Below are 24,527 nucleotides of genomic sequence, written 5' to 3' on the forward strand. Positions count from 1 at the left end.
TGTTTTGCACGAAAAACATTCCTTGGGCTAGAAACGGACACTACAAAACTATGGATTAGTGATGAGTCATCACTTTTCTGGGGCCAGCTCCGTTTTGTGGTGTCCGCTTTTAACCTGACGAATGTTTTTTGTGCAAAACAAATGCTTGCAATGGATTCAGGATCATGAAAACCCCCTAGTTTGACCCCTCACATGCTACTTAAAGAAGATTTTTTTGGGGGTCTTTTTTTTCCTGTATAGTAAGTGAATGGACTCAAACATGAACCCCCTGAATTTACCTTGATCCACTAAATATATAATTCACAATTTTTAATATCTCATTTGGATGACCCTAAGGATCATAAAAAACCTTGAACCATTACTATTGCAATTTCTTTTGGGTCAAACCTTAGATTGACTAGCCTATAATGCGTATTTCTGATCATTCGCTTCCCTAATTCGAATACGTTTATGGAAACATGGCTTATGACTAAAACTAAATCAAAATTTGCTGTCGAAAACAACACTGGTTTTGACCAGACACACAATGACTCCCTGATGAAGCCCCCAGACCAACCTCTGCAGCACTTTGCAGGGCTCACACCCTCTCAATCCTGCTGACAGCAGCCTGGGGTCACCTTGCTTCATTAAGCACTTGAACCCTAGCCTCCCTATTCTGGGAATCTCATAACAGGCCAAAGTACAGTGTGTGGCAAAAAAAAATTGCAGAACTACAAGGTTATATTCTGGGAAAAGTAATGATATTTATCTGGTCTCGATCGGACCCTCTCTGATTAATCCAGGACGTCCGTTTTCGTGGGCAGTTTTTATGTTGGTTGATATCAGGTGATATTCTAGGCCAATTGAGACGTCACTGATTGGTGCAGGTAGGTCCTGACTTGCCTTTGTACAAAATGTAATGCCTCAACTCTTAGTGCTCGTCAAGGTGGGGCAGGGTCCTCAATTAAGATATGATTATTTGGGGGGTTGCGGCCTGAAAAGGTTGGTCACCCGCTTCTTCTCTGCATTCATCCAGGAGTGTCTTCCATTTTGACAGTTGTCGGATGCACGTCCTCTGACTTTTGTCCTTTAATTGTCTTGAAAGTTACTTGCTAGCATAACGACGTTTGCTAGATGAGCCTACCTGAGCTGTGCACGGTCAGACGGACCATGAGAAGTGATGAAGAAAAAGCTCTCGTCCATCTCAGAGCTCCAAAATAGCTTGGGAAAGTTTCACTGGACGTGACAAGACACAAGAAGATGACCCACTTCTCTCTCCCTCTCTCTCTCTCTCTCTCTCTCTCTCTCTCTCAGCCACTCTTTCTGCATTCATTCATTATTCGTGTGGTTTCCCGAAAGGGCAACACAGTATAGTACTTGTGCGTAAGGCATTTTGATATTCCATACCGTTCAGTGTTAATTCTGTTGACTAAGACTAAGAATAAAAAAACATGATTATGACTGTGGTGCCAAGGTCTTCGAGGTGGCAACTGTTATGACGCATACAAACTTCAGTGTAGAGGTGTACTGTATTATGCTGTATGTTGTTTTAAGAATGACAAATAGCTGCAGATAACGTACACCAGTGTTTCTCAACCACTGTGCCTGGGGACCTTTGGTGTGCCCCTGAAGAAGGGTCAAGTGTGCCCCTTGAAATGGCTTGAAAGCCAGTATTGTAGTTATCATTTTAAAAATGATTTCAACTAATGAAAACGCCTCGCACCACGAGGCGTTGTGTGCTTGTAGATCGTCTGTTTTCTCTACTGTTGTGCGACAGCCTTGGATGATGAAGCAGGGCTTTACTTTGCGAAGAAACGTACAAATTTGAAACTCGGAGATACAAGGTTTCCTCCCGACAGTGACGATATTTACACCTCCGTATTATGTTGGTGTGCCCATGGATTCTTGGGACATGAAAAGTGTGCCCATGCAGATAAACGGTTGAGAAACACTGACTCGTACACCATATTTAAATCTCTGAAAAGTGAAGGTCTCCGGTATATTCTTGTTTTGAGTTAGAATGCCTGAGAAGAAGATGGCAATGTACAGGAGAGTTGAACCCAATTTATAGACAAACATCTGTTGGTCTTAAGACAAAGTATAACTTTTGTTAGAATTTGTTCCATTTACAGTAGATTTTACTTTAGTTTTTAGATTGTTTGCAGTGCTCATTAAGCTTCATCCTTTTGGGAACTTTTTTGGAAACCATTTTGTTTAGACATTCTTATGATAATTGTTCTGGCAAAAAGGAAAAAGAAGCCACTTAAAGGAAGCTTGCAATAGCCAGGAATTCACTCATAGGTGAGTTGAATTCACTTAACATGAACTATTTTGTAACAATGTAGCGTGTGTGTGCGCGTGTTTGCGTGCGTGCACGTGCCCTCATGTGTGTTCCTACTGATAACATGCATGGGGAATGACTGCCTCTTTAGAGGGCTAAAGAATCAGGCAGTTTTAAAAAGCGCAACCATAAATCGCTGGCTTTCCGTTTCTATCCCTCTCTCTGCAGACCCTGTAAGATTTGGTTGCCACGCAACCTTAAACATGGGTCTTTAATTAAGACCGCAAACCCAAACCATCCTGACAAACTCTCTGTCTCAGTCCTTCTCTCACGAGTTGTGTTTACACTAGTAAGACGCCTCAGGGCGACATTTCTTGGCCATCTGGCCAGTGTTGTATATCGGACCAGTTACCTCAGACCCCTGCATGATAGTCAACAATGTGATGTCAGAACATGCTCATATATGGGCATTACCAAAAATGGGCATTCCCAGATATGCGCTTAATATTGATGACATCTGTATTGATGGTGACTGTATTGTTCCCACCTGCAGTAACTCATTTGGACAGTCTGCCTTCTCAGTTAAGGGGGTAGACCTTTGGAACTCCTTGCCTACTGTTTTAAAACTAGAGATGGATGGTAATGTATTTTACAGAGGAAGTTATGGTTGAAATCAAATCAACTATGTTCACACAAATAGTTTCTGTTATCTACCTGCTGTGTGAATTGATTGATTATGGCTATTTATGATGTTGTATGTCCCACAAGCTGATGGGTCAGATTGTGGTTTGTTGTTGTTAGTTCTTATTAGTAAGCACATATAATTGTTTCTACCTGACTGGGTTTTAGATTAGTATTATTGTTTTTGTACTTGATTGGGTTTTGGAATAGTATTAATGTTTATTGTACTTGACTGGGTGTTAGATTAGATTTTTGTAAAATAGAAAAGCCTCCTGTGGACAGGTGATGAGAATTAGCATGTGTGCTATAATCACTTATATCAATGCATCTGGTTCGTCCAATGTAATTGTGATATGACAAATAAATTAATAAAAAAACATCGGGACAGGGATCTCCATATATGGGCATAAAACGGACAAGGACGAAATGAATTTGCAAGTGTGACTCGTGATGACATCAGTGATCTCCATATATGGGCATAAAACGGACATCAAGCCAGAGCGCGGGGTCACCACATATGCTACAAATGTCACTGTAGCCATAATGTGATTTGTTTCCACTAAATTAGGCACAAAATGGTCTTGTGAGTCATGTGACAATGACCTTCAAACCATTATTATATATTTTTTAATACCATTTGCCTGTTATTCAAATGCAAATCATACAGAAATTGGAATGGCATGTTGAGGGGCCACTATAATGCACACCTCCAAAACTGCTTCTACTTCTGCCCGTAGGGGGCGCCACAAACGTGAGCAGCTGCACCATCTGTTGTTCTAAGAAACTCTGTTCCCCCGCAGCTTCCTGGTGTCCTGATGGCTGCACCCAGGCAGACGGGGTCTGTTCCATCTCCTATGACATGGTTCCCCAATAGGCGGCCTGCGGGCCATTTGCGGCCCACGGTGGGCTACCGTCAGGCCCCCACCAACCACAGTAATAATGGTGGTATAAGAGCAGCAACAACACTAGTATATTATCGTCGTTGTCGGGTGGAAACCTCGTATCTCCAAATGTGTACGTTCTTTCGCAAAGCAAAGCCCTGCTTCATCATTCAAGGCCGTCTCACAAAAGTAGTGAAAACAGCAGATCTACAAGCACACAACTGTTTTCACTAGTTTAAATTTTTTTTTTTTTTTAAATGATAAATGCAAAACGAACAGTTTTGGACATACAAGGTTTTCACCCGACAACCACGATATCTGAACTGTCGCTGGAGTAGCGGGAACGCCACCGTCGCCCCTTGCAATGCTGTGGCCCTCGGCTTGGTACCCTAGACATGATTTGGCCCTTGGGGAAAACTAATTGGGGAACCTTGTCCTATGAAATGCATCAAAGTTGTTCAAATATTGTCCTCTCCATTTGGGCTACTTCAAATGTGCATAAAAACATGTTTACTCTGTCTCTCTTTCTATGTGTGTACACACACGCACGCATGCAAGCATGCACGCGTGTACAGTAGGTGTACATTAATCACTAGGGTAAAGCCATCCCCAGGTCATAGCTGTAACTCAACATGAGATTTAGCTGGCCAGCAGCTCTCCCTCTCTCTTTCGCACACTAACACACTCTTTCTCCCCATCACTGTGGTGGTGCCGAGTATTCATGGGTTGCTTTTGTAGTCCTACACCGGCCATTAGGGTTTAAGATTTTCCGGGAATTATCTCATTTTAATTCCCGGGAATTTTATGGCATTTTCCCGGGCTTCCCGGGAATTCCCATAAAAAAAAGAAGAAAAAAAAAGAAGAAAAAAGTGCCCACTGAAATGCATTTATATGTAGATACTTATTTTTTCAATAGAATTGATATTTAATTGTTTAAAACGTTTTATTTGAACGAAATATAAACATGTAAAATCAAACATTGAGGCCTATATAGGCCTACCATATTCAGAAAAAATATGACACATTTGTGAACATTGAATGAACTTTATTGAGCTTTTTTCTTGAACTGTTAATATCCTATGCATAGCACTGTCCATCTGTCTTTCAATGTTATATGAGATACACAAGTGGTTCCTGTGTAAATAAGCCAAAAAGCTTACTATAGGAAATCCTTTTAGTTGACCTTGTATCCGTGATTTGTACTGTTGCAAGTTGCAACAGTACAAATGGGTATTGTTCACCTCTGAATCGATACGATATACCTTTATCGATACCTGGGAATCGATACGATACCTTTTTCGATACCGTTTTCGATACTTTTTTATTCATTATTATTATTATTATTACCCTTATTATTATTATTATTAACTTTTTTTCTATAGGCTATTTTACACACCACAATAGGTTATTAAGGCCGTCTAAAGACAGTGGTTCAGCCATTGTCAAGTAGTGGGCTTACTGTAGTTGATGGAACTACTATTACTGTTACTATGGCTGCTATCTTATATACCTACAAGTGTTTGTCTGCAATAGAACACATTCTTTATACAGCTATTCTATGGCTATACTGTTGACGTTTTTTTATTTTATTTTTTATTATTGTTACTATTATCATCATCATCATCATCTTACCTTATCTTAGTTTTTCTTATTTTTATTATCACCTCAATCACAACATTGCATTTTGCTTCTTGTCCCTGTAGAGTAGTGACAATAAGACCTTGCTTCTCTTTATTCTTAAACCTCACATCAACAATTTGCGCTGTTGAATGCAACTACATTGAACGTGAATGCGCGTTCGCTTCTACTGCATACATGAACGCGCAGCATGGAGTTACAGACAGACACGGGGGCAGGGTGGCTGTGCTGGCGAAACAAACACAAACATGCTTAAAAAGTTTCTTTCAACCGATCAATTACCTTTTCTAGACGGTCGGAACTAAAGACACAGAAAAAGGCTTTCACGGAAAGGGTGACAGTAGCTGCCTGCAGACAGAGCAGCGAGCGGAGAGGGGGAGACGACGCTATGGGGAAGAGTAGCTCTGGTCCACCACAGCGTTAGCGTGGGGACTGGGGAGAGGATAGGTGACGACGATCGATGCTCACACAGTGTCACAACCGGAGATCATAGCCGTTGGATCATAATAATAAAGTCCTTCCACACAGGTGAAGGGGACGCCATGCTTGCACGGTTGGTGAAGATAATGTGGCAGCAGGCAGCCTAATTGTCAATTGCCTCCTCAGCTGTTACCAGGCGTTAGTAATTAGTAGTAATTTCTAACAAGAAAAAAAGAAATATATATATAACGGGATAACGGGAAACGGCTCATTTCCCGCGATGGAAAATACCTCCACTTTTCCCGGGAATCCCGGCATTAAACACTACCGGCCATGTTGAGGACCAACACAGGTGTTCTGATTGGTTAGTTCTAGGCCAATCAGACACATTGAAACACCTGTGTTGGTCCTCAACATGGCCACTGTACCGTTGTTTTGGGTTGAGATTGGCACATTTCCTGGGGCAATCTGCCCAGATCATGCACGTGTTTCTGAATTCTGAATCAATTTTTTTTGCACAAAAAACTTTCCTTGGGCTAGAAATAACCCCCAAAAAACTGTGAAAAATGACTCATCACTAAACCATCGTTGTGTGGGGCCATTTCTAGCCCAATGAAAGTTTTTTGTGCAAAACAAATGCTCAGAATCATGACAAACCCCTAGTTAGACCCCTCACATCCTACTTAAAGCATATTTGTTTTCTGGGTATTTTCCTCCTGTATAGAAAGTCGAAGGGAGCCCAACTTGATATGGATAATTCTATGGGTAAACTTCAAAATAAAGTTTGGTACCCGAGGCTAAAATCCATCGTTAGGTCCTAAAGAAGCCTCAAAAAAAGTTTGGCGCTTTTATCCGCTTTGTTTCGATAATTTTGTTAAGCCAACCCACTATTCAGCCTCCATGGGCCTCCCTCTCCGTTCTCCCTGCACCTTTTCTTTTAATCAGAAACATTTATCTCTACCTAACTGCATCCTCTCTCTCTCTCTGTCTCTGTCTTCCTCTCTACTGTTGGTTTTACTCATCCGCTCTCATAAGATCAGGGTTCCCACGGTCATGAAATATTATTGAAATTAGAAAAATATTTTTCCACTACTGGAAAAGTTTTGGAATTGATCAAGGGTCCTGGAAGGTCCTGGAAAAAATAGCTATGCATTGTCTTTGGTTATTGATTTTGTTAATACCTCTGAAATGACAAATTAAACATTGGACAAATTGTCAAATATTAGAGGCAGAAATTGTGAAGTTGCGAGGCGTTGTGAGCATGTAGATCGGCTATTTTCACAATAAAACCGTGTTATAAAAAATTCCTCAACTCTTAGTGCTCGTCAGGGTGGGGGGTCCCCAGTTCAAATATGATTATTTCGAGGGTCACGGCCTGAAAAGGTTGAGAACCACTGGCATACACTACCTGTCTTTGGGCATTGCACATAGGAGTAAGTGACCTGTTATTGAGCTGAATTATTGTTATATAGTCCTGGAAATTGGGTTAAATATTCTGGAAAAGTTTTGGAAAGGTTTTGGAAATTAATTGGTAAAAATGTGTGGGTATCCTGTAAGATCCATCTCATCGCCGCGGTTGCCTTTTGAACCTCTTTTCAAATTCTCCCTCTCTCTCTTTCTCTCTCATTCCTTCTCCCCGTCTCCATCTTGTTTGCTTCCTATTTTGTGTAATCGTTTTATTTTGCCCGACGTCCTCTCGTCGTGTCGGCTGCTGCGGACGCGGCGTTGCTCCGGTGTTTCTGCTACAGCAGCACATGCTCCTCAAATTAATTTGCGCCGCGTTAATACGCTGCCAAAAAAACAGGAGCCATTATTTAAGCCATTTAGGCCTAGAATTATTGAATGCTTTAACTATTGAGAAAATAGCAGATATACAAGCTCGCAGCGCGGCAATGAGTGCCGTGCTGCGAGCTTGTAGTTCTGCTATTTTTGAAAAATCATGAAGATTTATGCAAATCTTTGAATGTATATATATTTTTAAAGCGAACATTTGTAACTAAAATATTTGCTACTGGGGGGTCCCTGGTACAATATTTTGAGATGGGGGTCTGTGGCCAAATAAATATAATTTTGGGGGTCCTTCACATGAAAAAGTTTGAGCACCACTGACATAGAAACACATCTTTTTCAAAAAACCTTAGAAGGATTCAGAAGACACTTATAGAATCGTGTCCGAATATTCAAATACTCTGCACACATTTTCACGATTTTTCAAAAATAGCAGATCTACAAGCTCGCAGCGCGGCACTCGGTGCCGCGCTGTGAGCTTGTAGGTCTGCTATTTTTCAATAGCTAAAGCATAAAATGATACCCGTTCTGACTGGATTAAACAGAGCGTGCTCCCAATTTTCTTTCCCTTGCCTCTCGCAGCACCCTTGGGAAAATGTCAGCGCAGCAGCTCCGGGCTGTATGAATGTATAAGCACTGGCAACCGTGTCATGAAGTGTTGCACATTTACATATGCTGGCTTATTCAGAATTTGACTGGGCGGTTGTTCGACACAGTGATGGTACAGTATGTGTTCTCTGGCCTGCGGGTACTTCGGACGACGGGTCATGCAGACCTTTCTCGTTTGTAGGTGATTAACCTTTTAAGAACTGGAGCGCTATTATCTCTAGATTTTAACCACTTTAACCATTATTTTATGTAGGGATGCGGTATCGGTAATCGCAGTATCGGTACTCGCCCTGATACCAGCCTATTTTGCTGCACTCGTACTCGTCGATATTGCTCACGGCAGCGTCAGATATCATTCTGTTTTTTTTTTTTGTGTGTGTTAGTTCAACTAATGAACAGTGTTTTCACCTTCTCTCACTCTAGGCATGGCAACATAATTATTTGAAGCATTTTATTTTGGAGCCCCACACACTATTTAAGCACTTGTACAGAAACTTAACTTACAGTATCGGTATTCGGTATCGGCAAGTACTCAAATTAAGTACTCGTACTTGTGCTTGGTCAGCAAAAAAGTGGTATCGGGACATCCCTAATTTTATGCTTTAACTATAAAAGAAATAGCAGATATACAAGCTCACTATCTGCTATTTTTGAAAAATAGAAATTTGTGCAAGTCTTTGAATATTTTGACTTCTAAATCCTTCTAAGGTTTTTGAAAAACACAGGTTTCCACTCTATGTCAGTGGTGCTCAAAGTTTTTCATAAAATAAATGTGAAACATTGTTCCAGGGACCCCCCCCCCCCCCCCCTCCCCAGAAAAAAAATACTTTAAAAAATACATACAGTATATCGTCACTGTCGGGCAGAAACCTCGTATCTCCAAGTTTCAAATGTGTATGTTTTTTCATAAAGCAAAGCCCTGCTTCATCATACAAGACTGTCGCACAAGACTAGTGAAAACAGCCGATCTACAAGCACACACCGCCTCGCACCCGCGAGGCGTTGTGTGCTTGTAGATCGGCTGTTTTCACTAGTTTAAAATCGTTTTTAAAATGATAAATACAAAATGGTTTTGGAGATAGAAGGTTTCCACCCGACAACGACAATATATTCAAAGATTTGCACTTACAAGATTTATACATCTGCTATATGTTTAATAGATAAAGAATGGTTCAAGTAATAAGGCGTCTCCCGGTCTGAAAAGGTTAATACAGTCCATCCATGCTCATGTGGATGTGGAAAGGTCACGGTGGAGCGGTCCACGTGGCTGCCGCTGCCCTCCAGGGTAACTGGGTGTTGTGACCTTTGAGTCTACAGTACAGTAGGTACAGTAGGTACAGTATGCTGTGTGCTGCAAGGGACCTGCAAACCTCCAGGCTCCAACTAACACCTCGTGTAGGGATGCACATGAAAAACCCACTCACGCAAGCACGCACGCACGCACGCACGCACGCACGCACGCACGCACGCACGCACGCACGCACGCACGCACGCACGCACGCACACACACAGGGGCAGCAGTGGCCTAAAGGTTAGACGAGCGAGCAGTTTGTGTAAAGTAACTATACTGTAAGTACATGTACTAAAGCACTGCACTTAAGTACAGTTTTGAGGTATTTATACTTTACTGGAGTACTTCCAACTTTCAATACTTTCTTTTCTACTCCACTACATGTCAGAGGCAAATAGCCTACTATTGCGACCGAAGGTCTCGGTTAACTATGAAAACCGGCACATCAGTACGTCCGCGATTCTGTAACACCTCAATGTCTGTATGGAGGCTTACCTGTCCATATATATGGAGATCCCTGATATCATCCTGCCCATATATGGAGGCTGACCTGCCCTTACAGTATATGGAGTGCATTCGGGTCCCCATCCGGAATCATTGACCAATAGTGTCATCCAGGTCGTTCCCCTTATGAAAGCAGCAGACCACAACCGTCATGTGTTTCACAACATGAATGAGAGAGAATCTTTACTGTGTACACACCACACACAGACATGGCTGCATGATGTCCACCTCCAGGGCCAGGGGCGTAACTACCGCTGACGCAGCCGACGCATGCGCATTAGGGCCCATGACGTCCAGGGGCACACACAGGTCGGAGGAGAAAAAATAAATAAATCTAATAACAATGTATACAGACGGAGCCACTTCTGTCATGATCTGCTGCTTCTATTTCCTGTAGTAGGCTGCTACCATTTACAAATAAAACGTGTTGAATGATCACATTACAAATATCCAATACAATGACTCTTGTTTTGAAATGTCCACTGGTATGACAGGAAGCTATGACAGGGCCCCTTAGTGCTGCTGACGGAACACAGGCTGAAGAGACGTTCTGACTTCTTCTGAGTAAAAACAACACTCGGGCATTATGGAATATAACGTTTCAACACACGACTTTGGGGCAACAGTTAATATTTGCCATGCTCTCTAAAACCAAGACAATGTGGAATATGGAACAAAGCGTGCCGAACTGCTCTTGTTGTTGTCATCCTCCTTACTTTAGCAGGTGAGTTAAGTAATTAATATAAACTAGAAGCTGGGCCGCCCTTCGGGCGGCCCAGCGTCTAGTCGGCGACCTGGCCAACTCGGGAACGATGTAAATAGAGAATGAATGCCCCGCCCTTTAATGCAAACCCCATTATACCTGTTGTCATAGGACCCGTTTTGACCATCTGTTTGCCTGTGTCCATTTATGCCCATATATGGAGATATCTGTATCTGTCTGTCTGTCGGCGTCCATTTTATGTCCATATATGGAGATCACTGCAGATATAGTTCTGGGTCCATTTTATGCCCATATGCCCATATATGGAGATATCTGTCTATTTGCGTCCATTTTATGCCTGCCCCACCCTTTAATGCAAACCCCAATATACCTGTTGTCATAGGACCCGTTTTGACCATCTGTTAGCCTTTGTCCCCACCCTTTAATGCAAACCCCATTATACCTGTTGTCATAGGACCCGTTTTGACCATCTGTTTGCCTGTGTCCATTTATGCCCATATATGGAGATATCTGTATCTGTCTGTCTGTCGGCGTCCATTTTATGTCCATATATGGAGATCACTGCAGATATAGTTCTGGGTCCATTTTATGCCCATATGCCCATATATGGAGATATCTGTCTATTTGCGTCCATTTTATGCCTGCCCCACCCTTTAATGCAAACCCCAATATACCTGTTGTCATAGGACCCGTTTTGACCATCTGTTAGCCTTTGTCCCCACCCTTTAATGCAAACCCCAATATACCTGTTGTCATGTTGTCATAGGACCCGTTTTGACCATCTGTTTGCCTTCTGTTAGCCTTTGTCCCCACCCTTTAATGCAAACCCCAATATATGGAGATCTCTGCACACACAGTACCGGTTGCGGAAAACTCTGATGTCAGACATCAGCTCCGCATTCGGGCATTCATTTTATGCCCATATCTGGAGAACGCGCGTGCCGGTGGGAAGAACGGTTCTCGAGATTCACATACATACATACACATTCACAGAGATTTTTTGTTGACTCCTGGCGTACGTGATGTCAGAGCGGGGATTCATTTTATGCCCATATCTGGAGAACGCGCGTGCCGGTGGGAAGAACGGTTCTCGAGATTCACATACATACATACACATTCACAGAGATTTTTTGTTGACTCCTGGCGTACGTGATGTCAGAGCCTTTTATGAAGTGATGTCACAATGAGTCAGCGATTGTGCCGATTTCCTCAGGAACAGCCTGATAGATTCACATACATACATACACATTCACAGAGATTTTTTGTTGACTCCTGGCGTACGTGATGTCAGAGCCTTTTATGAAGTGATGTCACAATGAGTCAGCGATTGTGCCGATTTCCTCAGGAACAGCCTGATGTTAACAATCAGCTCCGCGTAAGGAGATTCCGAACGTTTCGCGCCGCTTCGGGAAAACCGCATGCCGAGTCAGGCCGAGGCCCGGCACTGCACTCCGCGCCGCAGCGGGGAACGCGCGTGCCGAATCTGAAGCCGGTGGGACGAACGGTTCTCGAGATACGCGGATTACAAACAAACAAACAGACAGAGATTTGTCGCATTTATAGATAGACTAGAAGCTGGGCGGCCCAGCGTCTAGTCGGCGACCTGGCCAACTCGGAACAACGTAAATAGGGAATGAATGCCCCGCCCTTTAATGCAAACCCCATTATACCTGTTGTCATAGGACCCGTTTTGACCATCTGTTTGCCTGTGTCCATTTATGCCCATATATGGAGATATCTGTTATCTGTCTGTCTGTCAGCGTCCATTTTATGTCCATATATGGAGATCACTGCAGATATAGTTCTGGGTCCATTTTATGCCCATATATGCCCATATATGGAGATATCTGTCTATTTGCGTCCATTTCACGCCCATATATGGAGATCTCTGAATCTGTCTGTCTGTGTCCCTTTATGCCCGTATATGGAGATCTTTGTGATTCTGCGTAAATTTTATGCCCATATATGCCATTTGCGTCCATTTTATGCCCATTTATGGAGATCTCTGTATCCGTCTGTCTGTGTGTCTGTCTGTGTCCCTTTATGCCGTATGAGATCTCTGAATCTGTCTGTCTGTGTCCCTTTATCCATTTTATGCCCATATATGGGGGCATTCATTTTATGCCCATATATGGAGAACGCGCGTGCCCGTGGGACGAACGGTTCTCATATGGGGGCATTCATTTTATGCCCATATATGGAGAACGCGCGTGCCCGTGGGACGAACGGTTCTCGAGATACGCGGATTACCTACATACATACACACTCACAGAGATTTTTTGTTGACTCATGTGGCGTACGTCTGCCCATATATGCCCATATATGGAGATATCTGTCTATTTGCGTCCATTTCACGCCCATATATGGAGATCTCTGAATCTGTCTGTCTGTGTCCCTTTATCCATTTTATGCCCATATATGGGGGCATTCATTTTATGCCCATATATGGAGAACGCGCGTGCCCGTGGGACGGAACGCGCGTGCCCGTGGGACGAACGGTTCTCGGAGATCTCTGAATCTGTCTGTCTGTGTCCCTTTATCCATTTTATGCCCATATATGGGGGCATTCATTTTATGCCCATATATGGAGAACGCGCGTGCCCGTGGGACGGAACGCGCGTGCCCGTGGGACGAACGGTTCTCATATGGGGGCATTCATTTTATGCCCATATGGAGAACGCGCGTGCCCGTGGGACGAACGGTTCTCGAGATACGTGGATTACCTACATACATACACACTCACAGAGATTTTTTGTTGACTCATGTGGCGTACGTGATGTCAGAGCCTTTTATGAAGTGATGTCACAATGAGTCAGAGCTTTCGCCGATTTCCTCAGAAACAGCCTGATGTCAACAATCAACCCGCATAAGGAGATTCCGAACGTTTCGCGCCGGTTTGGGAAAACCGCGCGTCGGGTCGGGTCGAGACCCGGCACTGCACTCCGTGCCGTGGCCATATATGGGGGCATTCATTTTATGCCCATATATGGAGAACGCGCGTGCACGTGGGACGGAACGCGCGTGCCCGTGGGACGAACGGTTCTCGGAGATCTCTGAATCTGTCTGTCTGTGTCCCTTTATCCATTTTATGCCCATATATGGGGGCATTCATTTTATGCCCATATATGGAGAACGCGCGTGCCCGTGGGACGGAACGTGCGTGCCCGTGGGACGAACGGTTCTCATATGGGGGCATTCATTTTATGCCCATATGGAGAACGCGCGTGCCCGTGGGACGAACGGTTCTCGAGATACGTGGATTACCTACATACATACACACTCACAGAGATTTTTTGTTGACTCATGTGGCGTACGTGATGTCAGAGCCTTTTATGAAGTGATGTCACAATGAGTCAGAGCTTTCGCCGATTTCCTCAGAAACAGCCTGATGTCAACAATCAACCCCGCATAAGGAGATTCCGAACGTTTCGCGCCGGTTTGGGAAAACCGCGCGTCGGGTCGGGTCGAGACCCGGCACTGCACTCCGTGCCGCGGCGGGGAACGCGCGTGCCGAATCTGAAGCCGGTGGGACGAACGGTTCTCGAGATACGCGGATTACAAACACACACACACACACGCAGAGACTTCTCGCATTTATAGATAGATAATACTGATTTGCAGTGATGCATCGCTGTCAATTAAGTAATTATTATTGTTGTTGTTGTTGTTGATGAGGGGCACTTGATGAAAATCTCACACTGGGGCACGCCGGGGGCTAGTTTCGCCACTGTCCAGGGCTATATGTTCCTTGACAGAACCAATCAGATTTGGCCGTCCAGGTGTGGAGTGTTACTGTCAGCATGACAGCGGAGCGGCCGTTATCCAACTGCAGTTTCTCATCAATGAGGTACGTATGGCACACACACACACACACACACACACACACACACACACACACACACACACACACACACACACACACACAGCTACAATTGTACAACTGAACTGACAAGAGAAAAGAGAAAGACTATAAATGTATGTGTGTGTGCATGCGCGCGCGTGCTTGCATGCATATGTTAATGTAGAGGTGGAAAATACTAAAGTAAAAGTACTCAAGTAATTACTCAAGACAAGAGTAGTTTTTAAATGCTCTACTTTAATTTAGAGTAATTAAATGGACAGTCAATGGACAATGAGTAAGAGTAATTTAAATTCAGTAAATAAGTAAAGTAAATTCAGGTTTTTGACTGGCTATGAAAGCAATATGGGACTGCTGGTTTCCAGCAGGTGGCAGTAGTGCAGGATTATGGTTGCAAGCTGCCCTTAAAACCAAGGGAGGGCAAGAAGAAGAAGCTCCAGCTGAAACAAAACAAGGAAAGGCTAATGTGAGAAGTGACTGGGAGAACATGAATGAGTCTGAATCTGACAATGATTCTCCTGATATTGTTGAACTTCCATCTGACAAAGAAGAAGGACAAAGACAAACACATGAAAGTGAACAATGTGCCATTGGCGTCAGTTCAGAAAAAGCTAAGGTATGGCAACATGACTGGCGCGAAGGTGTGCATGCAAGACACCAGTCATGTTGCCATACCTTAGCAACAGGCATGATACATTTATTTTAAGTACATTTTATTTGTTTCCCCTCGTTTCTACAGTTTCTTGGGCTGGATATGGCAGCCTGGAACGGTTGTTCAAGTGCAGATAAGCTTGGCATGTTAGTAAACGTGGCACCTATGCAGCTGACCTGCGGAACCTGGGAATAAAAGTGTGGAGAATATAATTATATTATATAATATAAGTGTGGAGAATATAATTATAATACCTGTTGACGACGCTCACCGTCAATCTTACTCTAAATAGAGTAAATATATTATGACTTACTATACGGCTCCGTGGTCCACTGTACATCGGTAAATCCCGCGACTTGTTTACAACGCACGTTGGACGTGCACGTGAAGTGAACCTCCTCCATAGTAAATCCATTGAGAGGTCCATAAAGAGACTTCATTTACTCAAAAAGAGACATTTTGATCCAAAGGGTGGCCTGTTTACAGTACAAACTGCACTCGCCGTGGCCTACGGAGGAAACGACACGGCACCAAGGCACCAAGCATCCCTTCAAAGTAAGAGGCAGTAGAAGTGTTAACAACATAATAACCAGCACAGATAGACAAAGAGACATTCATGGATTTATATTTAAAAGTAACTTTTATTTTCCCCCCTGGACACAGGGTATGGCAGCTGCATACCCCTGCCATACCCAATTGACGCTCCTGCAATGTGCATCCATGGCCACACCTGAACAAGTTGTTCAGTATGAAACCAGTTAACAAGAAAAATGCTAAATATATAATGCAGTGTATGATGAGCCTTCCCCGGATGGTAAAGATATCTGCTTACAGGTTCTCATTATGTAAGTAGTTTTTAACCCATTCAGAATGGGTACACATTATTGTGTATCATTATTTTATGCTTTAACTATTGAAAAATAGCAGATACACAAGCTCAGCGCAGCACTGAGTGCCGCGCTGCGAGCTTGTAGATCTGCTATTTTAGAAAAATCGTGAAAATTAGAATTTTGACCCGATTCTATTAGTGTCTTTTGAATCCTTCTAAGGTTTTTTGAAAAACCCTATGTTTCTATGTCAGCAATCTGGCCAGCCATCGTCAAAGAAAAGGTCCTTTTCTCTAAACTGGAGCTCAGTTAGTCTGTTCTTGGGAGACTACTATGTCAGTGGTTCTCAAACTTTTTCATGTGAAGGACCCCCAAAATGATATGTATTTGGCCACGGACCCCCATCTCAAAATATCTAGTTCCAGGGACCACCCAGAAGCAACATGTGAGTTACAAACGTTCGCTTTGAAAATACATATATTCAAAGATTTGCACACATTTTCACAACTTTTTCAAAAATAGCAGATCTACAAGCTCGCAAGCTGCGAGCTTGTATATCTGCTATTTTTCACTGGTTAAAGTATTCAATAAGTCTAGGCCTAAATGGGTTGAATAGGCTACTTTTTACTCTTACCTTTGAGTAATTTCCTGGACTAGTACTTTTACTCCTACTTTGTGTATTTCCCAAAAGTAACAATACTCTTACTTTGAGTAGGATTGTTCAGTACTCTTTCCACCTCTATGTGAATGTGACTGTGACTCAGCAGCCACAATAAACCTTTCGGACGGATGGGAGATTTTCAGCACCCCCTCCCTACACACACACACACACACACACACACACACACACACACACACACACACACACACACACACACACACACACACACACACACACACACACACACACACACCAAAATATATACAGCCTGTGAATCATTATTTCTACCTGGCAGCAAGCTGTCTACTCTTTAGATCAGACTCTGTTTTAGCGTTCATGAGACTGCTGCATGCAGCTCTTTTACATTCTGGTCATTTGCTGTACAGAGGTCTCACATTTCAATATCCACAAGTTTCCCAACAAGCTTACTTACTGTTGCTTTTCGATGTGCACAGTATATAATTGTGGGGTGGCATAGCTCAGGGGTAGAGAAACTGGTATTAGAGCACGAAGGGTATAAATCCCAAAGGGTTCCCAGTTCGAATCCGGCTCCCCCTGAGTTAATGTCGAAGGGTCCTTGGGCAAGACTCTGAACCCCTAATTGCCTCCGGTGAGTAGGTTGGTGCCTTGCATGGCTTCCTCCGCCACCGGTGTATGAATGTGTGTGTGAATGGGTGAATGTAATGCACAATCTATGTAAAGCGCTTTGGATTAAAAGCGCTATATAAATGCACCATTTACCATTTTATAATGAAATAATAATAATAACAGTAAATAATCATCGTTTCTGTCTAATCGCGAGATTTGGTTCCCAGACAGGAAACGGTGGATAGTCTCGCGATACTTGGCACGTTTAGAAATCAACACAGCAGAAAAAAATGTGTGACATGCCTTGTTTTATTTTCCAGAGCTGAGTATGTTATAAAGGTCTCAATTGTTCAGACATAGTGTTTATTTGTGAGCTGCTCCCAGGCTGCTCCACAGTCTTCCACTGACTCCAGTGCATTCTAACGAACTTCCGGCTGCAATTTGGCACCCATGGTGCGACGAATCTGCTGGTTGGAATTGAGATAGCGAAAATTACGTTGGTGTCTTTACCTCCTATTTATCTTGGTTAAGAACAGGAAGTGATGCCCACCTTTCATGCTAGGAACAAGAGATAAGGAAAAGACGCTCATTGACCACGGCTATGCACTTTCAGTGGCAAAACTCGCACCGGAAGTTCGATGATTACGTGGCAGTGAATGGAAGCCCACTGGACAGCTTGTAAACAAACATTATTTCTGAACGATTGCGACCTTTGTTATATAATCGCTCCAGGAATATGAAAGAAGACATATCACAGGTATTTTTACAATCACATGCTTTTCGACGTGCACAGTACATAATGTTATTGAGGCAGCTAAACAGCGGCAGTTTCTGTGTCGGAGATATCGCGAGATTTGGATTCCAGACAGGGAATGGTGGAGAGTCCCGCGATACTAGCTAGTTCAGAAACGTACTTTGTGCTCTTTAGATGCCTCTATAATGTTATACGGCCTACACACTGAAAAGCAACACAGCAGAAAACAATGTGTGACATGTATCTTTTATATTCCTGAGCCGAGTATTTTATAAAGGTCCATATCGTTCAGAATTATGTTTTTGTTCATGAGCTGTCCAGCCGGCTCTCATAGACTCTAATGTTATTCACCGAACTTCTGGAGGCTGGAGCGAGTCACAATAACGCATCAGCGTCTTAACCTTATCTCTTTGTTCCTAGATGTTAGTCCCTCCCATTGAGGAAATAGAGAAGAGGAGACATCCCATTTCTGATGACAACATCACAGGTGATAGGCCAACTCCCTCAGAAATGGGACGTCTCCTCTTCTCTATTTCCTCAGTGGGAGGGACTAACATACAAGCTAGGAAATAGGAAATAGGATTTGATTTAAGGACTTGAGACACAGCTTGGAAACTTGTGGATACATATATATTTTTTTAAATCTCTACCATAAACTTTAAATGTGAAGTATGACGTGACCTCCTGTGTGGTAGGGGGCGCTGGTGAGTGCTCTGGCCGACGACAGTGTTCACCTGTGGAACCTGCGGCAGAAGAGACCGGCCATCCTCCACTCTCTCAAGTTCAACAAAGAGAGGTGAGTTCTCCCTGACTGTCCTCTACAGGGTGCATGTATATGCTTTATATGAACGACCTGTAGTGTGTGTATTGTTCTACTGATGGATATTTACGCAATGTTATGAACCTAGGGTCCTGTTATGTCATTTACTTTCCTGTGTGGTGTTGCCCTGTGTATGTTTTCCACCTCATTGGGGTGTGTGTGTGTGTGTGTGTGTGTGTGTGTGTGTGTGTGTGTGTGTGTGTGTGTGTTTGTGTGTGTGTGTGTGTGTGTGTGTGTGTGTGTGTGTGTGTGTGTGTGTGTGTGTGTGTGTGTGTGTGTGCGTGTGCGTGTGTGTGTGTGTGTGGAGCACTGGTGTGCCATGTTGTCGTTCGTTTATTCGGTGCACTTGGTTCGTTGTCGTTTGGAAATCCAGTGTGCGGCGCACCGGTGTGCTGACCGATCCCACTCAGAAGATGGGGTTTAGATAGATAGATAGATAGATACCTTTATTATCCCAAGGGGGAAATTCAGTTACCCAGAAGGTACAGCAGTTAAAGGTTACAGGACAGTTAGAAAAAAAGAAAAAAAGAAAAGGACTGTTGTGTACAGCCGAGTGACAAAAACAAACAAGAAAGAAGAATCAACAATACAGGAGAATCAGCCATACATTGCAATTAGGTTAAAATATATATATATATATACATAAAGTGTCGAGACAGAACACAACAACAAAAAAGTAGTACTAACGTTTCAAGTAAAGGATTGCAATTTTAAGGGACTTTTCTAAGCATATTGCAAACTCAAAGAACTTACAATGGTCCAGTCATTCAAACATTAGAAACTACTTCTCAACGTAGTGCCAAAAAATATATAGCCTACACATATATACAGTATGCAAAAGTGTTTGCACCAAGACAATAATAATAATGCTTAGCCTAAATAAAAGAAAAAGTGCAGAGCCAAAAAAGTGTCCAAAAGTCTGTGCAAACAAAAGAAGTGACCAATGTCAAGTCACAACAAAGAAAAAGGGAAAAAAAAAACGCAGATAGATGGCGATGCTCCTCTCCGCAATACAGGAGGGAGGGCGGGGGGGGAGTCATTTGGATGGCCCGGGATGGAAGATTGGAACAATATCGTGGAGTTGTGTGCGCGTTGCAATCGTCCTTCCGAGCCTCGGTAGTACAGCGTCTCCTCCGCCGTCTTGGCCCACGTATGTTACGGACCTCCACAGCGACACATCCTCCGGTCCACGCCACGAGCCTCCGCGGCGAGGGCTCCGCTCCTCCGGTGCGCAGCGTGCGCCTCTGGCCAGAGTTACGGGCTTTCACGACGACAGCGTGTAGGCCTCCTCTTCTGCGCGAACATCGCGCGTATGCAGTTTACTCCGGATCTGACTCCCGCCGCCATGCTCGCCTGCATCCAGAACAAGGTCCACGTACACCTCCATGCCTACGGCACCAACAGACTGGTGTCTCCATAAAAAAAACACCAAAGCAACGAGCCAGTCCCGTTGCCCCAGGGCCACACGCTTAAGACAGGCTAAACTGATAGAGGTAGGCCACTGTTTCCTCTGCTTTGTTCCTCGCAGGGCACAGAAGGCCCTTCCCCCACTTTTTCAGAAAAAACACGAAAAAAAGACTAAACTACTATATACACGAATAAAACAAAGTTCCTCAGAACATGCCCAGCTTGGCCAATGTAATGAGTCACCACAAGAAAAAAAGAAGACAGGAAAAAAAGCAAGAAAAAGAGAAAGTAGGAAATTAACTGCAGAGCTGTTCTGAGTTGCGACCTGCAGCCCTCAAGGAGCGCGTCGCAGGGTGACGCGTGTTGACGGTGTGGTGCGTCTGTGCGGTGTTCTGATTGGTTGGTTTTCATGGCGGTGTGCCGTCGCACTTCTCAGAAATGGCGTAGGAAATGATAACAAAATGCACTATTTGCTGCTTTATTGGTCCTTTGGGCTTTATTGTTACACACGCATCAACGTGTAAACTAACAGCAGGTAGGCCAATGTTATGAATTAAATGACCTATCAATAGCAACGTTACGTTACGTTAGCAACTGCTGCTTTTAAGAATGTTTTCCGACTGAAAAAGCACACATGTTGCCTCTTATCTGGTCGTTCGTGAATAAGCCACACTGAATGCACTCTCAACGTCACCGCGCCACTGCACTCACTACACTGAGCACACACCCAGTGCGCATTTCCGAACGCACCCTATAATCCACACCTTGAATCAGTTTATATCAAAGTTTATATCAAACCCAAGTGCGTTATTTCTTTCTACAGTGTTCCACAGTGCACCAATTATCCGCACCTGTGTTGTTGGCAAAAAAAAAGTGAAACAGAACAGTTTTAATTGGTACATGTCCAGTGATGAAGTCGCCCAGGGACTCATTCATGTCATGGTCCTGGGGTCCCGGGGATGCGCCTCCATTGGAGTCCATGTTAAAATAATTTACTGGGTCGCGGTAAAAGAAAAACATTTTAAAATTCCACAGACACCACCATTGTTCATGGGTGAAAGCATCCTACTTTACCCTACGTTAACACAAATGTAATCTACGTAGAAAGTCTTAAACAGGCGATAGAAACGTCAATGTTTTGATTCCACCGACGTCCGACACCATTTTGCGCGCCCGAGAATTCATTAGGGGCACATGTTTTAGTAGTTTTAGTAGTTCTAAGCTCAAACATTAGCCAAATTGTAAAATAAATATAAGAAATAGGCAAACATTTTGAAAATAGCCGATCTACAAGCTCACAGCGCTCGAAAACATTGTATTGAGGACTCATAAACCTTTTCTGGGACCCATTTGAATGACCACCTGTGGGTCCCGGGACCCATTACATTGAAAACCTATTAACATCACTGCATGTCTATGATTTTTCATGTTGCCATATTGTAACCATTTTAGAAAAGCAATAAGCCACGCGAGGCTTGTGGTTACCTGTATTTTATAACGGCTGAGAGGGTTCATCACGCCTTCTTGTGGCTTCACTGCACTTTGGACTTTTAAACTGATGTAGCACGGTTGTGTTTTGGGACTGGGAAGGAGGGAGACAATGTAGGCCGGGCCGTCACACACACACACACACACACACACACACACACACACACACACACACACACACACACACACACACACACACACACACACACACACACACACACACACACACACACACACACACACACAATGACTGACATACAGTAGATTTATTTTTCTTGTACCTTATTAGATTCTATGATTCCATAATGACTGACACAAGGTTTAATGCCTTTGTACTTTGTGGAAGTCATCACTACTTTATAGTTTCACTAATGAACGGTAGTATGTTCCTTTTACCAGCTTGCAAAGCCGGTCTACAGATCGTCAGCCGATGACGTCGTCCAGTATGCCAAAATCTGTGTGATTTTGAATCAAGTGTGCATGTCCAATTTAGATATTATTATATCTTTCCATTTATATTATTATAATATTATAAAGACAGAATTCAGCTCCCAGTGGATTCCACAAGGCCAAACTGCTCCACAAGCTTATACATAGTCCGTTCACAGGGCGACAGCTGGTATAAAAGGCTGGTATAAATGTCTTGTATTCCTCTGAAATGACGCCCCTGGTCTTGGCCTTTGTCCTCTCTCTTCCTGTCTCTGTGTTTCTGTCACACATGTATCGGTTTCCAGTTCAACACAGCCTGTTCTTCCTAGAGCCCGCAGCAGTCTGCCAGCTGCATGAGCTGTCAGGAACTCGCCCTGACGGGCGGTTCTGTATGCAAGCAGAGCAGGGCATCATATGGCCAATGTGTACAAAATATTTGCGCATGCCAGCGAAAATGTGTACGGGGAAGAGGAGGTGACACCCCAGATGCTCTGTTATCCTCACTCCTTCACAGGCATGTGCACACATAGACATCAAAGGGGGCTTGAGCCCCTGCCCTTTTATCCGTCTGTAAAAAGTGCCCTCTCCAGACCATGAATGCAGTTTTTACTATGGTGAAAGAAATGCAAATGCCCCTCTTTCCATGCCATGCCTGAAGGCAGCATTCAAGAGAATTGCCTTGTCCAAACTCTGCTGAACTTGAATGCGGCATCTTATGTTGAAAGAATTGCCCTCTCTGTGTAGAAATCCATGCCGTAGGCCTACGCCATATTTCCAGTATTGATTTGATTTAGTTCAGTGTAAGCACCGAAAGAGCAGCGCGACACGTTGTGAGGTTGGAGGTCTGCTATTTTCGATATTTCCGCTAAAAGGCCCTTTTAGAAATTTCAGCCCCTGCCTCTAACATTCTCTGCACATCCCTGCTTCCTTCACTCTCTCTCTCTCTCTCTCTCTCTCTCTCTCTCTCTCTGCCTTCTTCCTTTCCTTCCTTCCTTCCTTCCTTCCTTCCTTCCTTCCTCCTTTGTTTACGCCGGCCAAAATCAGATAATTATTTGGGTCTCTTACACACTCTGATGTCTTGCCCTGATCGGGGGGGGGGGGGGGGGGGGGGCAGGTGTGAGTCTGCCTAAAATCATTGCTGTGTCACACGTCAGCAGCTTGTCACATATGGTAGACTAACACATGCGCACACGCACGCACAGTCGCACACACACGCACACAAGCAGGCAGAAGACAAGAAGCACACACCTTCTGATGGTGGATGGTGTGTGAAATTAAAACATATCGTCATTGTCGGGTGGAAACCTTCCAAACCGTTCCTTTTTTATTATTATTTTAAAAAAACTTGTGTGCTTGTAGAAAGAACATGCTACAGTATTTTGAAACTTGGAGATACAAGGTTATTTCTGCCCGACGGTGACAATTATGTTTACGCCGATTCCCTGGGTGAGTATTATCAAGGACGAAAATACAATTAAACCAAATTAGGTGTGCTGTTAACCTCGCGTCACCAGGCTTTCTCGGGGGAAAGCCTGCTATTTGTTTACTAAACAGGTCGTTTGATCAGGTCTAGACTGGATGGCATCCTAGACTGGATGGCAGAAGTGGCGTTGCTTTGTTTTGGTTCCCTGTTTGTTTCCCCAATCCCTATTTAAATGCTAGAGGAGTGTAGTCTTGACTGCGAGTTGGACTAAAAGATGATGGATATACCAAACACACTTTTCAAAAAAGAAGCAAAACTAAGCTGCATCAAGGGTTTTATTGGGTAGGTACTAAAAGTATGTCCTTGTGCGCAGGGAATTGTTTGGGGTTAAAACTGATTCCGGTTTGATGTTTCCTGCCGTTTTGACTACAAAATGACGTATGACGCCATCCGCTCCCGACTGGATAGCCACCTATGACAGGTCTGTGTGTGTGTGTGTGTGTGTGTGTGTGTGTGTGTGTGTGTGTGTGTGTGTGTGTGTGTGTGTGTGTGTGTGTGTCATACATTTTGGAGTCATACATCAGAGACATGGCCGCGTCTCAAGTCCTTAAATTATTCCTATTTCCTTCACTTGTTTCCTATTTCCTTGTATGTTAGTCCCGCCCACTGGTAGTTGGCCTATCACCTGTGATTAGGGATGCCCCGATCACGTTTTTTTTGCTCCCGATTCGATCCCGATCAAATATTATTGCTTCCGATTCGATCCCGATCTTTCCCGATCCGATCTTTTGGCAAGATCGGATTTCTTTTTCGATATTTTTTT

At 43.7% G+C, this 24,527-nt stretch overlaps 1 protein-coding gene across 1 annotated transcript in view; it reads left to right on the forward strand.

Moving 5' to 3' along the window:
• Nucleotides 1-24,527, forward strand: part of stxbp5a (syntaxin binding protein 5a (tomosyn)) — a gene marked incomplete at both ends in the record, with an annotated part of 313,757 nt that overhangs the window by 147,199 nt on the left and 142,031 nt on the right. Inside the window, 2 exon segments of the mRNA XM_080744493.1 lie at nucleotides 14,562-14,643; nucleotides 18,833-18,933. Coding sequence (XP_080600619.1) covers nucleotides 14,562-14,643; nucleotides 18,833-18,933 — 183 coding nt within the window.

The sequence above is a fragment of the Nannobrachium achirus genome (genome assembly GCF_963921795.1).
Source record: "Nannobrachium achirus genome assembly, chromosome: 16".
Classification (NCBI taxonomy): Eukaryota; Metazoa; Chordata; class Actinopteri; order Myctophiformes; family Myctophidae; genus Nannobrachium; species Nannobrachium achirus.